This window comes from Danio rerio, chromosome 7 (assembly GCF_052040795.2).
Source record: "Danio rerio strain M-AB ecotype USA chromosome 7, GRCz13ab, whole genome shotgun sequence".
NCBI lineage: Eukaryota > Metazoa > Chordata > Actinopteri > Cypriniformes > Danionidae > Danio > Danio rerio.
Genome location: NC_141027.1, coordinates 21,551,395 through 21,565,767, shown reverse-complemented (window position 1 = coordinate 21,565,767; position 14,373 = coordinate 21,551,395). Strand labels below are relative to the sequence as shown.

General features: G+C 38.5%; 2 protein-coding genes across 3 annotated transcripts in view; one reads left to right on the top strand and one right to left on the bottom strand.

The window, feature by feature from the left end:
* Window positions 1-14,373, top strand: part of LOC147843097 (uncharacterized) — a 552,330-nt gene that overhangs the window by 23,340 nt on the left and 514,617 nt on the right. The gene's annotated exons all lie outside the window — the stretch shown is intronic.
* Window positions 1-14,373, bottom strand: part of dnah2 (dynein, axonemal, heavy chain 2) — a 304,998-nt gene that overhangs the window by 148,555 nt on the left and 142,070 nt on the right. For both annotated transcript variants that reach the window (XR_015495540.1, XM_087260907.1), the window contains exons 29-36: window positions 12,518-12,698; window positions 11,946-12,084; window positions 7,737-7,954; window positions 7,481-7,579; window positions 7,270-7,395; window positions 6,437-6,547; window positions 4,596-4,784; window positions 4,410-4,513 (exon numbers count right to left, since the gene is read on the bottom strand). Coding sequence is in view for 1 of the 2 variants with exons in the window: in XM_087260907.1 (XP_087117033.1) it covers window positions 4,410-4,513; window positions 4,596-4,784; window positions 6,437-6,547; window positions 7,270-7,395; window positions 7,481-7,579; window positions 7,737-7,954; window positions 11,946-12,084; window positions 12,518-12,698 (1,167 nt within the window). In the remaining variant the exon portion in view is untranslated. The remainder of the gene's footprint in view (window positions 1-4,409; window positions 4,514-4,595; window positions 4,785-6,436; window positions 6,548-7,269; window positions 7,396-7,480; window positions 7,580-7,736; window positions 7,955-11,945; window positions 12,085-12,517; window positions 12,699-14,373) is intronic.

Genomic DNA, 14,373 nt, shown 5'->3' with positions numbered 1-14,373 from the left:
CCTGACTTGTTCAGTGTCAGTATAGAGTGCACATATTGTGCTTGGCTGCTCCTGTGACATATTTTTTAAAATGCTGCTGGGCTTTGTTTTAAACATAGAAAGTTGAGCGTTGGCATCCGGCGGACAACACATTATAATCGTCACTCATGCTCCTGAATGTGGCGTGCGCCCTATACTGACACTGAAGAAAAAAGACTGTTGAATAAAGTCATTATTTTTGTTTTATGTGTGCACAAAAGTATTCTTGTAGTTTGATAAATTTTTAGGTTGTTTTTTTGTACCTTTCTGAACTTTGCTGTCAGTGGAGGATGAGGGAGTTCCATTCATACAACCCACATTCATACTATGTAAAACATAATTTTCTAATTGTCATGTAGTAAATTCATATGCAGTACATATTTGAGTAGTAGGCGATTTCAGATGCAGCCATTCAATGTGAACGACCCTTAACTATTGCCACTATTGCTTTATCCATTAATACAAACTGTTTGTACTTTTTACTGTGTACCAAGTGTGTTTTTGAACTAAATCACATCAGTTATCATCTATAAAGTTGTATGCTGTCAAACATAAATGCAGAAATTCACATTGATGGTCAAAAAGCTGCCTAGAACTTTTGAATTTTTAATATGCAAATTGGTAGCGAACTATATCAGAATAGTGTTGACTTCCCAGTCTGCAATTGGCCGTGCCTATGTTGGTCAAAACAGCACACAAAGTAGCCTACAACTAGAAAATGTTCCAATCCTCGGAGACTTTTCTTCATCATCGTAACACAATTGAATATATTTTTGATGAAATCTGAAAGCTCCTTCATAGACAGCAAGGTTCCTGACTTGTTCAGTGTCAGTATTGACCTTATTCTTCAATGCGGAAGTGCGCCTGTTTTCGCGATTGTTTTAGAACTTCGGATTCAGTCGCCTATGGGAGAAATGACTAGGAATAATAAACGGCAGAAAACGGTTATACTACTTGCTCTACAAACATATGTTTGCATGACTATACAGAACAAGTAGAATAATATAATAAGGAAATATCAGTTTGCAACATCAAACAGCGAAACGAGCAGTTTTTAATGTCTAAAAATGAATAGAAGTGAGTGAGACCGGAAGTCTCAAGCCAAAAAGATTCAAATGTCTGCGCCTGCTCGTAGGCGAAGAATAAGGTAAATTAGGGTGCACGTATTATATGAGGCAGTGCTTTATTTCAAACATAGAAAGTGGAGCGTTGGCATCCAGCGGATTAAACATTATAATCGTCACTTATGCTCATGAATGTGGCGTGCACCCTATACTGACACTGAGGAGAGGAAACTGTTCAATAAAGTCATTTTTTTTTTTTTTTGTGCACACAAAAAGTATTCTTGTAGTTTGATTGGATTGCAATTGTACCACTGAAGGCATAGGGTTTGTTTTTAGGATGTTTTTTGTACCTTTCCGAACTTTGCTGTCTACGGAGGATGAAAAAGCTTTCAGATTTAATCTAAAATATCTTAATTTGTGTTCCAGATCTCAAGGTTTTGCAATGACATTAACATAATTTTCATTTTTGGCTGAACAAACACTTTAACACATTAGGATTCGAAACATAATTTGCAAACATCTGGAGACATGTTATAGCAGTTCTTATGGCTGGTATAAAAACAGACACAGACAGACTGGCACAAACACTGTCATTCGTTGAAATCTCATGCATTTGTAAGCCATACACACATGGAAAAAGAGACAGACAGGCTTAAGCACATTGTCCATGTCCTTGAGTGGGCTTAAGATGTCACCCTCTCAACATAATAAACCCGGATTAGATTCTTCCTTTCATTCCACTGGAGGCACGTTCGGTGCTGATTTTCTGCGGTCTCTGAAGGCACACAACAGGAAATCCGCCATTGACTCCTGACTCCATTTCCTAGCTGAAATCTTTGCATAGAATCATGCAGAAATTCACATTTTTGTTTTATTATCTCTCAGAGACATCTGGAGCTCCTCTCTGTGTGTGTGTGCAGGTGTGCTCCTGCTGATGGAGCGGTGAAGATCGTGACTGATAAGGTTAATGACATGATCCCAGTCTCTTCTCATAATGACTAGGATAATGGCTAAAGTTAGATAACAGCATTAGAGTCCCCATAATGATCATTATACACCAGCTGATCACATCAGTCAAATGCAGGAGTTGAGACTGTCATACAGGACAGGATATTGATATCTCTAACAATCTGAGAGTTATTGTATAATATGAGAGTGTAGGCGATTATATCAGCTGCAGGTTATATATATATTATCTTTGTAATGTTAATGTTTCATGTAATATGACACCTGGGCAAAATTCACTCTCATCATTGAACTTAGGACCTGAAATCAACATACTGTTTTAAGAGTGAGTCAAATAATACAGACTTCACTTATGTCTGTTCTGTTTGATAAACTCAGGGAGCAAGTCATTGAGCCATTTGATTTATTAATTAATTTTTTAAAAGCTTGATTTTTTAAAAAATATTATTGACAAACATATGATGCATGAATGCTTTTATAAAACTAAAATAAAAAACAACACTGATAAATTGAATTAAATTTGTGGAAATGGATGAGTTGGGAAAGAAAATGAATTAAGGCAGATATTAAAGTGCCTGACAAACATTGGGTGTCCCCGAATGCCCTTTAAAAAGATGACTGAGAGAATCTGATATATAATAATATATATTATATAACGTTCTTGTCATTTCAGCATTTTGAAAACATGCACAATTATTAATTAATTTTTTAAAAAATATATTGTTCTTTAGATTCACATTTTAGAAGGAAATGTGGCTGTGATGCTACATTCAAATCACCGCAGGGTTTTTTCTCTTTATAACTTGATGTTTTCTTTATTTTATTTTTTTTATTCATGACATTTAAATGTTTATGACTTCTTATTTTTCATTATTTCTGACATTTAAAGCATTCCGCACCACATATATCTTGAATATCTACTGTACTACTATATTTTATTGCAGTGGACAGATAAATAACTGACAAAATATGTAATTCTGGTGGGGGAAAAACAGGACAGGGAGAGTAAAAAAAGCTTGTTTAATTTTTATGAAGTAATGTGAAACAATATTGAAAATATACTGTTTTTATTTGGACTTCCACTATGCATGCTTTAGAAACCCCTTTAAAGTCATGTAATGTATGTATTTATCAGACCCGATTTTTTTTTTTTTTTTGCGATTCCGTGATTGCTGAATCCAACGCAAAATCAACAAATAGTCGATTTTTTTTTTGAGATTCTGCTAAATTCTTAATTAAACACAAAATAATCACAAAAAATGTAAATAATCTCATTAAACATTCAATTCCAAACTATGTAGACTCCAATTAGATTTATTTTAGTTTGCATTAAATTGTTTTACATGACTTAAAAAAGTTTCATGCGCAGCACACGTGATGTGATTGAGTGTCTCTCGAAAAATGACAGCTAACCTGCGTCCTCAAAATTATTATATTAAAAGGAATGGTAGGGGGATGGGGAAATTGTGTTGTAGCCTGGGCAGTAACGCGGATGAAGCGCAAGTGATTTACATGCGAAGTCAAAGCAAAGATGCGATTAGACATTGAATTGCGAATTGGCTGTTTTGTGCCTTTGACACACTTCAGACTGCAAAAAAAGTGGGAAACATCTAACAAACATTATTTGTGCACTACATGTATGGCTGGTATTAAGTCAAATCGAAAAATGATTTTGTTAAACTCTTTCGCTAGAATTAACAAGAGAAAACGCTTTCCTCCCAATGACGAGTTATATGGTAATCCGTGTTTCAGGTGTATTATGGTAGAGGAAGCCCCAATGCATGTCTTCAGTGAGGTACATGATGTCAGATGCTCGGGGAAGTGAATTCTGAGAGAAAGAAAAATCGTGCATTAAAAAATTGTGCATTTGGGGTCTCTCCACACCACCACCAGTGTGCAGCATCCACCTCAATGATGCTATGGCAGCCACAGGACAACGCCGCCAGTGCGCTCACCACACACCAGCTATAGGTGGAGTGCAGAGACAGTGATAGAGGCAATTTGGTAGATGGGGATGATTTGGAGGCCATGATTGGTAAGGGCCGATGGAGGGAATTTGGCCTGGACACCTACTTTTTACTAAAAGTGCCCTGAGATTTTTAATGTCTACAGAGAGTCAGGACCTTTGTTTAAAATGTCATTCGAAAGACGGCACTCACTGAAGATATAGTGCCCTCTTCACTATACTGGGGCAATAGGACTCATACAGATCACAGGTTGAGCCCCCTCTGCTGGCCTCCCTAACACCGCTTCCAAAAGAAAGCAACATAGTTTTTCCCATGTGGTTTCCCATCCAGATACTGACCAGGCTCAGCCCTGTTTAGCTTCAGTGAGTAACCTGTGTTGGGCTTCAGATATTACCTGTCTGTGAGAGGGGTGATGACCAGACGACCAGAGTTGCCCAGGTACTCGTAGCCATAGCGAAAGTGTGTGTTGGTCTGTCTGATGATGCAATCGTCCACATCCTAAACACACACAAAGTAATTTAAATAGGCATGAACACCTTCTTCTAATTCTCTATGTGAGCACCACCTCTTTATCCTGTACCTTCTCCCAGTAAAGGCGGAGTTGGCACAGCCAGTCAAATGCGTTGACATCACAACAGCCCCCTTTTGCCAGCTTGCTGATGACATCACGGGCGTGGACCTCCACCGTGACAAGAGCGACAATCTTCAAGCGTAGAATCTTGGTTAAGTTCCCTCGTATGGCTTCAGAGTATTGATTGAGCATGGACACCTGAGTAACACAACCCAAACACTCATTATTGGAAGAAAGAGAAGCTCAGACACAACAAAATCTAATTTTATGGATCAGAGTTCCAGATCAAAACTAACCTCTGTTTCTTCAAACAAACCCAGTAAACATCAACTCAGATGCTTATATGCAAATCAATGACAAAAAAATCCCCACCACCCTAAAGCCCCATGAAGCCACACTCTGAGACTAAATCTCAACTGTCAAACACACAGAGACAGACCTGAGCCATTCTCTGTGTCTCACTGGCTTTGGCTTATAAAACGCGATTGGATTAAATTCATATGAGCTGCCGTCCCTAATTAACTTGTGCATCCCGTGCTCCAAGTACAAACACACATGAAATGAATAATCATTTTTCCATAAAGGGTTTGAGTGAAGTCAGTAGCAAAAATGGAGTTCATCCACCAATTATTAGCAGACTCGTATTGAATCTGTGCCCACAGTTCTCCACAGAGAGCTCCGCAGATTTCTGCAGAATCAGAACACCTGTCATTCCTAAAATTCGACAAATCCCCCAGCGCTTGCGTGTTTGTTAATTAAATATCTGGACTCATTTTATTTTGCTTTCAGCTACAAACAAAGTGTTGTACTCTCAGCTTCATTTAACAACATGTTGTAATCTATTCCAGAGATTCCCACAGATTTCCTTCTAAATCAATGTAAAAATAAGGGGAAAAGACAGCGTGTTGTATCTTTCTCAAAACAGAAATTTAAAATCAAAGTACAAAGTATTCACATACACTTGTAGCACCACAACTTTTATCAGTAGTCAAGAGACATGAGACGTTCATTCATGTTTACTTAGTACTATGACTAGTTTACTAGATTAATCAATGCTCATAAGTTTTACAAATGAGATTTCACTCTGGTTGAAACAACTCAACATTTAGTTTAGTTTGATTTATTATTTAAATAAAAAACAAAGCACTGATGAAATTTCTTTACTATTTAAAATAAAAATGTTGTAATTTTGAGCATTTTTTGGCATAAAATAACTAAAGGTTGCTTGTTTTAAAGGTCCAATTAATTAAAATAATATCTATAAGCTAGTTTGGTACAAAAATGACAGAATTTGTGTTTAAAAGTCATAAACCCGTTATAAACATCTAAAGTTTGTAGTTTGTTACATCCACCTAAATGGTTCAACGTTTTTTTCACCTCGCTTCATATTTCAGTTTCTCATCAAATCTTGACAAATAAATGCTCTATTGTATCTGACATGCCCCGCCCCCTTCAAGATGTTTCTCATTTACATTTCATTAGATGTGCTGGAGCTCAACTATTCTCACTGGCAGCGCTGTGATAAAACAACGCTATTGGGTGTTTCTTTAAAAGAGGAGAAGCTACACTTTGTCCGGCCCTCTCCTCACATTTCAGTTAGGATTATGTCAAACACTGAATAAACAATACAGATTTCACAGCACTTCAAGGGACCTTTAACCTCAATATTTAGATTAAGATATCAATATTTGGAATATCTCTGATTTTCAATCACAACAAATAAGAAAATTCATTGTTCTCATCAATAGCTTTCACATACATGCACACACATTTACTTTATAGTGTTCAAAGCAGTAATCTTTGGCCTTCTAGCCTAAATGTGGTCCAAATGTGTTCAGCTCTCCCCTTACCTGTTTCTTTTTCAGTGATTTAAGGGCAGATTTATCTGCTCTCTCTTTGCTGGTCATAAGGGCTCTGGTGACATCTGTGGTCCACTGGATTTGACTGGCTGTGATCAACATCTACAAAGACACACAAAACACATTTTACAGCTGATTCACATAACGCTTTAGCGCAAAGGCTTGATGGGGGCGTGTCTAAAGTTGGGGCTGACACGATCCTCATAGCAGCGTCAGCCAATGAAATTAGTCAGCAACTGGCTACTGTCTGAGTTGGGGTATTTGCATAAAGCGATCTGATTGGCTGACGCTACCATTGGTGCTTGAAAAGTTGAGAAATTAGCAACTTCTACAGCGAGCAACGCTACAGAAGCGGCACCAATGGATCCACAATATAGTCAGACAACACTTGACACCACCCATTCAAAGTAAATGGGAATTGTTGATGCTGACGCCCTGTGTGAATGCGATTTGTTCATTCATTTTCTTTTCGGCTTAGTCCCTTTAATAATTAGCGGTCGCCACAGTGGAATAAACCACCAACTTATCCAGCATATGTTTTACGCAGTGAATTCCCTTCCAGCTGCAACCCAACACTGGGAAACACCCATACACTCTCATTCACACACATACTCTACAGCCAGTTAAGCTTATTCAATTCACCTATATCGCATGTCTTTAGACCGGAAGATACCTACGTGAACGCAGGGAGAACAGGCAAACTCATGCGATCATGCAACCCACTGCGCCACTGTGACACCATGTGAATGCAATGTTACTGTTAATTAACTGCACATACACAAACACAGGCATGCAAACAGACTAACACACACGCAGACACTCACCTGTCCTGGCCAGTCTCGCACCCATTTGCCCCTTTTCCCTGGCATCTTCTTGAGAGCCATGGAGCAATTCCTCAGGGAGTCCTTCAGAGTCCAGCGCATGGTTCGCTCAACATCACACAACCATGCCTATAGACACATAAAAGATGAAAAACCTAATGGAGAGTGCATTCGTCAAGAAAGGCTGTTAAAGTAATGTAGGTTTGAAACCCACCTCCACTGGCCCCTCCAGAAGAACAGGATGAGTGAAGTCAACAAACTCCCCATCAGCTGAGAACATCCCACTGGCCTCTGACTTGTTACCAGTCCCGACCTTAAAACACATATACAAATATATTATTTAAACTAATATTCAGGCTTATTCCAGTGTATTTCTGAAACTTAAAATAATTTACACCAATAACATGACAAAAACAGTTGCTCAACTGCACATTGAGATTTCAGTCATATCCCCTGCAGCCTTTATTTACCTTGTTGATGCGGAGACTTTTAATGTTGTCAAAGCACTTCTTGAGGTGTGGCTGCACAGCCTCTGGGTTGCGGGACTGGCCCAGGATCTCCAGCAGGTCATCGTTAGACAGAAAGTAAAAACGAGGAAAGATCTGCCGTTTGGTCTCCAGGTACATGTCCAGAGACTTCTGAATCTCCTCTAACTTAGTGTTCATTTCTGACAGCTTCTCTAGAAGACCTGACACAACGACAAATATGGAAGATATGTGTTCTTTATTATATATTCTTCATTTATCTTTTACTATTCAGTTTCTTGCGGAGTAGGAGAAACTGCAATGGTCAGTGTGTCAACTACCAAAGGAAATCGAACCTTTAGTAGGTTTACAAAAACAACTGTAGCTGGACCTATTTCTCTCTTCTTCTTTTTTATGGATATTACAAGTCTTGTTTGGGACTGGGCTATTCCACCATGATTGAAATTACCAAAATAGTCAAAAAGAGTCCTAATATACTGTAAATGCATTCTGATTTAGGATAAAAGAAATGCATGGGATGTATGAATCACTCAGCTTTAAAAAATGTTTAAAATGTATTACATTTAATATTGTAATTGTATTGCTTTCCTCTAAAATGTACAAATGCATTAAAAAGGCAATAGCTATTATATGTATGGAATAATTGGTGATGGGTTGCTGATTTAATATAAAATAATGCATATGCAAGGTGGTGCTGTGGCCAGAGTGAGAAGCAGTTTTTGTAGTGTACTGCAAACTACTGATGTAAATTTTGCTACATTCATTCATTCATTCATTCATTCATTCATTCATTCATTCATTCATTCATTCATTCATTCGTTCATTTATTTTCCTTTGGCTAAGTCTCTTATTTATTAAGAGTCGCCACAGCGCAATGAACTGCCAACTTATCCAGCAAATGTTTTACGAGACGGATGCCCTTTCAGCTGCAACGTAGTACTGGGAAACACCCATACATACACACTCTCACACACACACACACACACTATGACCAATTAAATTTATTCAATTCATCTATAGCATATGTCTTTGGACTGTGGGGGACACAAGAGCACTCGGAGAAAACCCACGCAAACATGGGGAGAACATGCAAACTTCACACAGAAATGCCAACTGGTATTGCCTGGACTCAAACCAGCAACCTTACTACTGTGAGGCGACAATGCTAACCACTGAGCCACCATGCCACAAATTCTGCTACATTTGAAACCTAAGAAATCATAAAATGAGAATTTATCAAAATAATAAAAAGTTAAAAACTCTGTTTTCAACCAATAACACAGATTTTTTTTATCACAAAAAAAGAAAACATTTGTTATTTTAATGTCATGAGTGTTATAATTCCTCTATATGACAATATTTTAATTTAAAATGTATAGATATTTATAGATTTATAGAGATTTATAGAACAAAAAAACTCAAACACAAAGTAAATCCGTAACACTTTAGAATAATGGTCCTCTATTTAATGTATTTACTAACATTAACCAAGTATGAATAATCTTGTAAATAATTTTTCATCATAGTTCAACATTAACTAATTCATTATTAAAATCTAAAGTTGTGCTCATTAATATTAGTTAATCCACAGTGAGTTAACAGGTACTAACAGAAAGTAACATTATTTACCTTAAATTACATTAAGTAATATTAACAAAGATAAATAAATACTCTAATAAACGTATTACTGATTGTTTGTTAATATTAGTAAATAAATTAACTAACATTATTGTCACGATCGCCAGCAATCTAATCCTTGCAGATTGCTCAACAACTTTACACCTGTCATTGAACTGGACTACAAATCCCATCTTGCACCTCACACACACCAGTTTCTGATTCCCCCTAATTACACAAACACTGAACTGATTACCTGGACTTTATATCCACCTCACACGCACGCACGCATACACGCACGCACGCACACACGCACGCACGCACACACACACACACACACACACACACACACACACACACACACACACACACACACACACACACACACATACACACACACACACACACACACACACGTTGCTGAGCCTTGTTAGTCTGTAACACCATGGAGCATTTCTTTGTCTAAAGGGGGGTCGCACACTAGATGCGCCGCTCAGCAATACACCGTGCCACGCAGCGTCATGCAATTTTAGAATTCTAAACATAGATTTCTATCAGAGTACGCAATCCAGCGTCCAAGGCGCCCAGCTACGACTCGGGACACAGTTTATATTTCTGCCGCACCACAGAGCACCATCTGAATAGTTTCATGTTAAATCACATTCGAATGTGCGCACCTGGGGCCTCATGTACGAAGACTTGCGTGGAAATCTTACTAAAACATTGCGTACGCACAAAGCTGTAAATGTGCGTACGCAGAAAAAAATTCAGATGTATGAAACACTGCGTACGCCGAATCTCACGCATATTCTTTTGTACATCCGAATGAACGTGAAACTGAGCGCAACATGCACGAGCACAAAACCCCTCCCTGCCTCCTCCCCCGTATGAATATGCTAATGACTATGCTAATGGAAAAACCCAACAAAAAAGCAATGGCAAAATCAAACAAAAAGAGAAACTTTGAACAGAATGTGAATTGGAGATGCTGCTTTCGGAGGTAGACCGGAGAAAAGTGGTGTTATTTGCAAGTTTGTTCTCCGGAATTAACAACAAAAGAAAAAAATAGAGTGGGAGAGTTTAGCTGGTACGGTTAACACAGTTGGGTCTGAACATCGCACTGAGTGCATTTAAAAAAGAAATAGTGTGGTTTATATCTGTAAAGTGTTGCAGCACTCTTAGCAGTCTCAGTGGCGCACCTCATAAGAAGCATGTGATCATGTAGTGACACGTTCTAGCATAAACTCGGATCGAATCCAGCGTCTGATGAACTCTTTCTTCTTTTTTTCCCCGCTACATGTCAGATTTTGCCCACTATTTATCACGAGAAAGACAAGTAGGAATCATCAATAAGTTTGTGCATCATATTTTATTTGCACATTTATTGAATGGAAATGTTTCTGATTCACGCATGCAAATTCATCTTTAGATAGTGTCTTTATAGCAATGTGCGTGCGGTAGATTGCTCAGATTACATTGGGAAAACAGGCGACCGCTGCAAATTGTGCTTTAATGTTTAGCTGGTCAACTGTATGGTATGGAAATCTTACATACCTACTATATGAACCCGTCTCATACAGTGGCCATTGCAAGGATCAGACACTTTGTAGAGAAGAATTTAACACAACTGCCTCTAGGAGTCGCCAATGGAAATAAAACAGACACGCACAAAAAATGTGCGTACACCTGCCAGAAAGCTGCCGTGAACCTGCGCACATTCCCACGTTCAGTTCATTGTTAGTAAATCCAAACGTGAGCGATTCTGAGCGTGAAACCTGGCGTACGCAAAGTTTTTGTGCGTACGCAGAGTTGATACATGAGGCCCCTGGTGCTGTCATGTGCTGCTTCAGTCTTTCTGTGTTTGATCCTTGCCTTGTTTTATTATTTATGTTGACTCTTTGCCACCTGTATTGACCTCTTAGCCTGTGACTACGCTTCTGAATTACCCCTATGATACTGTCTGATCCCGTTTGACCATTGCCTGTCAGACCATTTTCTATTTAATAAACTGCACGTGGATCTTCAACTCTTTTGTCCAGCATCCCTCAATTGCAATTAACTAACACATCATTATTTTGTGTTACCAGTAAGTCCAGTAAATCAGGGAAATTGAGATAATTTTTTCCTACAGCTGTATGTACTGTACTGTATATGCATGCTACTGTACAGTGTATACATAGTGTGATTTGACTTCCTTTAAGATGTCACAATGCTTTTTTTTTCTCTCGCTGTGAAAATAAAATGTAAAAATAAAATATTTGACATTTCCAATTTTACAGTAATGACAATCCCCTCCCAGAATAAAATAAGAGGCCTAGATGAATTGTGTTTTTGCAGGATTGCAAATAAAAAAATTCCGTAATCCCCCCAAAAAATCTTAATTGTTAACAGGCTTCATTTTCTTTATGCCAAACTGAATTTTATTATTATTATTTTTTTGGCCGGGTGAAATGTGACCTGGACACATTTTATCCATCTGTCCAGGAGTGTTGCCAAGACAGCTGCCAAGTGAACCGACTCACTCCAGAAAGGTCTTTTTTTTTTACAACCACTGGAGGCGATGAATTCCTTCATTACCTGGGTGGTGTGTTCCCCTGAGAGCATTTTTGTCCTTGTCGAGTCGTTCCATGATGATCTTCCAACTGGAGGTGACGGCATCGAACTCTGCTGTCTCACGAACCAACTGCTTACGTATGTCATCTGCCAGAAAGATGTTCTGAGAATAGAAAAAAAAGGGAAGAACGAGGTAGCAGACAAGCGAAATGAAGAAAAGCGCAGAAGGGAAGATAAATCAGCTTGGTTGGAGCCATCACAGGTGTGTTTACAAACACTCGTACACACTGGAAATCCAGGCTGACAGCCACTGTTTACTCTCCTCATCAGCAGCGAGACAACAGATGTGTGACTCTGTGTGTTTGTGTGTGATGCTCATCTTCACAGCAAGTGTGTGCATCACATGTAGAGTCTTTTTTATTAAGAAAGAGCTGCATGTGTGTGTGTGTGTGTGTGTGTGTGTCAGGAAGGTCAGAAGTCTGCTGTGTATATACCTGGATAATGTAACCGTGGATTTTAGTTTTTATGAGAAGGATTTGAATGAGTAATGTGCTTTGTAAAACTGCAGGAAGTGATGCGAGTGTGTTTGTGTGTACCTCTAGATACATCCACTGTCTTTGCACTGTGAGGATCATTTCAATGACTTCCAGCACCAGAGAGAGACAGCGTTCCCAGTGGTCAACTTCCTTTTCAAATGCCTTGACGAAACGAGATGCTTTTATTACAGAGAGTGTCACCTGGTTATCTTCCAGAGCCTGGAATACTTCATCTGTTCCCCTGAGCACACACACACACATACAGACACAGTTTAGCAGCTATTTTTGAACATCTCACAGGGCAGAGGTTTTTAACCAGTGGGTTAGGACCCATTAGAAGTCCTTAAACACTTCTAAAGGACCACACATTGAATAAAAGGCTTTAAAACAGGATTAAAAAAAACTAGCTAAAACAACATATTGTTCTAACTCCATCTATAAAATGCCATCTGTTACATGATTGACAGTTCATAGTTTCTTAATAGGTAATTACTATGGATTCTATCATTTTAACTTACAGGTCATGCCACACAGCTATTTTTGTTTTTTAGGTATGAAATCAATCTTGATTTACTCCATTTTTTACATTCATATAGTAATACTTCAAGATGAACAATTACTAAAATAGACCGTTCATGAATCAACTGGATTAAAAATTCAGTGTTTTAATCATAAGTTCAGGCATTTCAATATCACTTTACCAAGACTTATTACTCAGATATTCATATTACTCAGAGTGACAGCTGATATTAGTATGCAGTTTTATGCAACTGTTCTGCTAAACTTTTTTTGTTGTTGTAATATTTCACTGATTTACATTGCACTCTATTAGAATTTCATCTTACTTTGTGGCCATGTATATTTTGAGGCCAATTTGTTGGCCTATTCTTGAGCATAAGCTAAAAATTGTCACTGGCTGTGTCTGAAACTGCGTACTACCCAGGCCCGGATTGGCTAATCGGGAGGATCGGGAGAATTCCCGGTGGGCCGGTCCGTTTTTTGGCCGCGAGGGCCGGTGTCCCTAGCTCCAGAATCTATTGCTCTCAGCAGTCACACTTTTTAAATATAATTTATTTATTTACCTGACCACAGCCTTCTAATTTATTATTTTACCGCAGCTCGAGCAAGATGCAGCCTGCAGGTTAATGATGATAAAACAAGATGAACCACTATCTATTGAATAGCTGTTGTGGTACAGTGGTTAGCACGTTAGGTTACGACGCGGCCAACCAGGGTTCGGTCCCCGTCTACGAAGATTTTTTTTTCATTTTTATTGTTAAGACATATAATACTGTAAGGGTTGTTGAACATTTGTAGTTCTAAAACAGCTGTTTTCTCAAAACAAAAAAGACCTGATAGTGTAATTAGAAACTGAATTGGAAATGACCTTATTTTAAGATAGTCAGTGGTGAACTGAGGTGGGCCGGTCTAAGGCTTGAAACTCCAGGGCTGAAAAAGAGTCCCACTACGGCCCTGGTACTACCCAGTAGGCACTGCATTTTAATTTTAACACACTACTCGGCCGTTAGAAAAGTACATTCTATACAGTATGAATGTGAGAAGTATGAATTGAATTTGGAGGTACTACATCTGCCATTTTGTCCTGGTCCTGTGACCTAACTGTGTCAGTTGTGTCGCTTCACTCCCATTCATGAATTCTCTTGCGAGGCATCATGGGAAAGCGCAGCATGCATGGGATACGCACTTCAGAATCTCGCCGTTGTAAGTCATCCGGGTACTTCTCGCATTCTGATTTTTGAATTCTATGAATTCGGACATACTACTCGGCTCGCATACTGATTTTAGTGTTCTATATAGTATGGAATTATGCGGTTTCGGATGAAGCCACTGTATACAGTAAACTTAAACAATGTTAATTAAGTAAATAATTAAAAATGAAAGGGATTGAATATTGT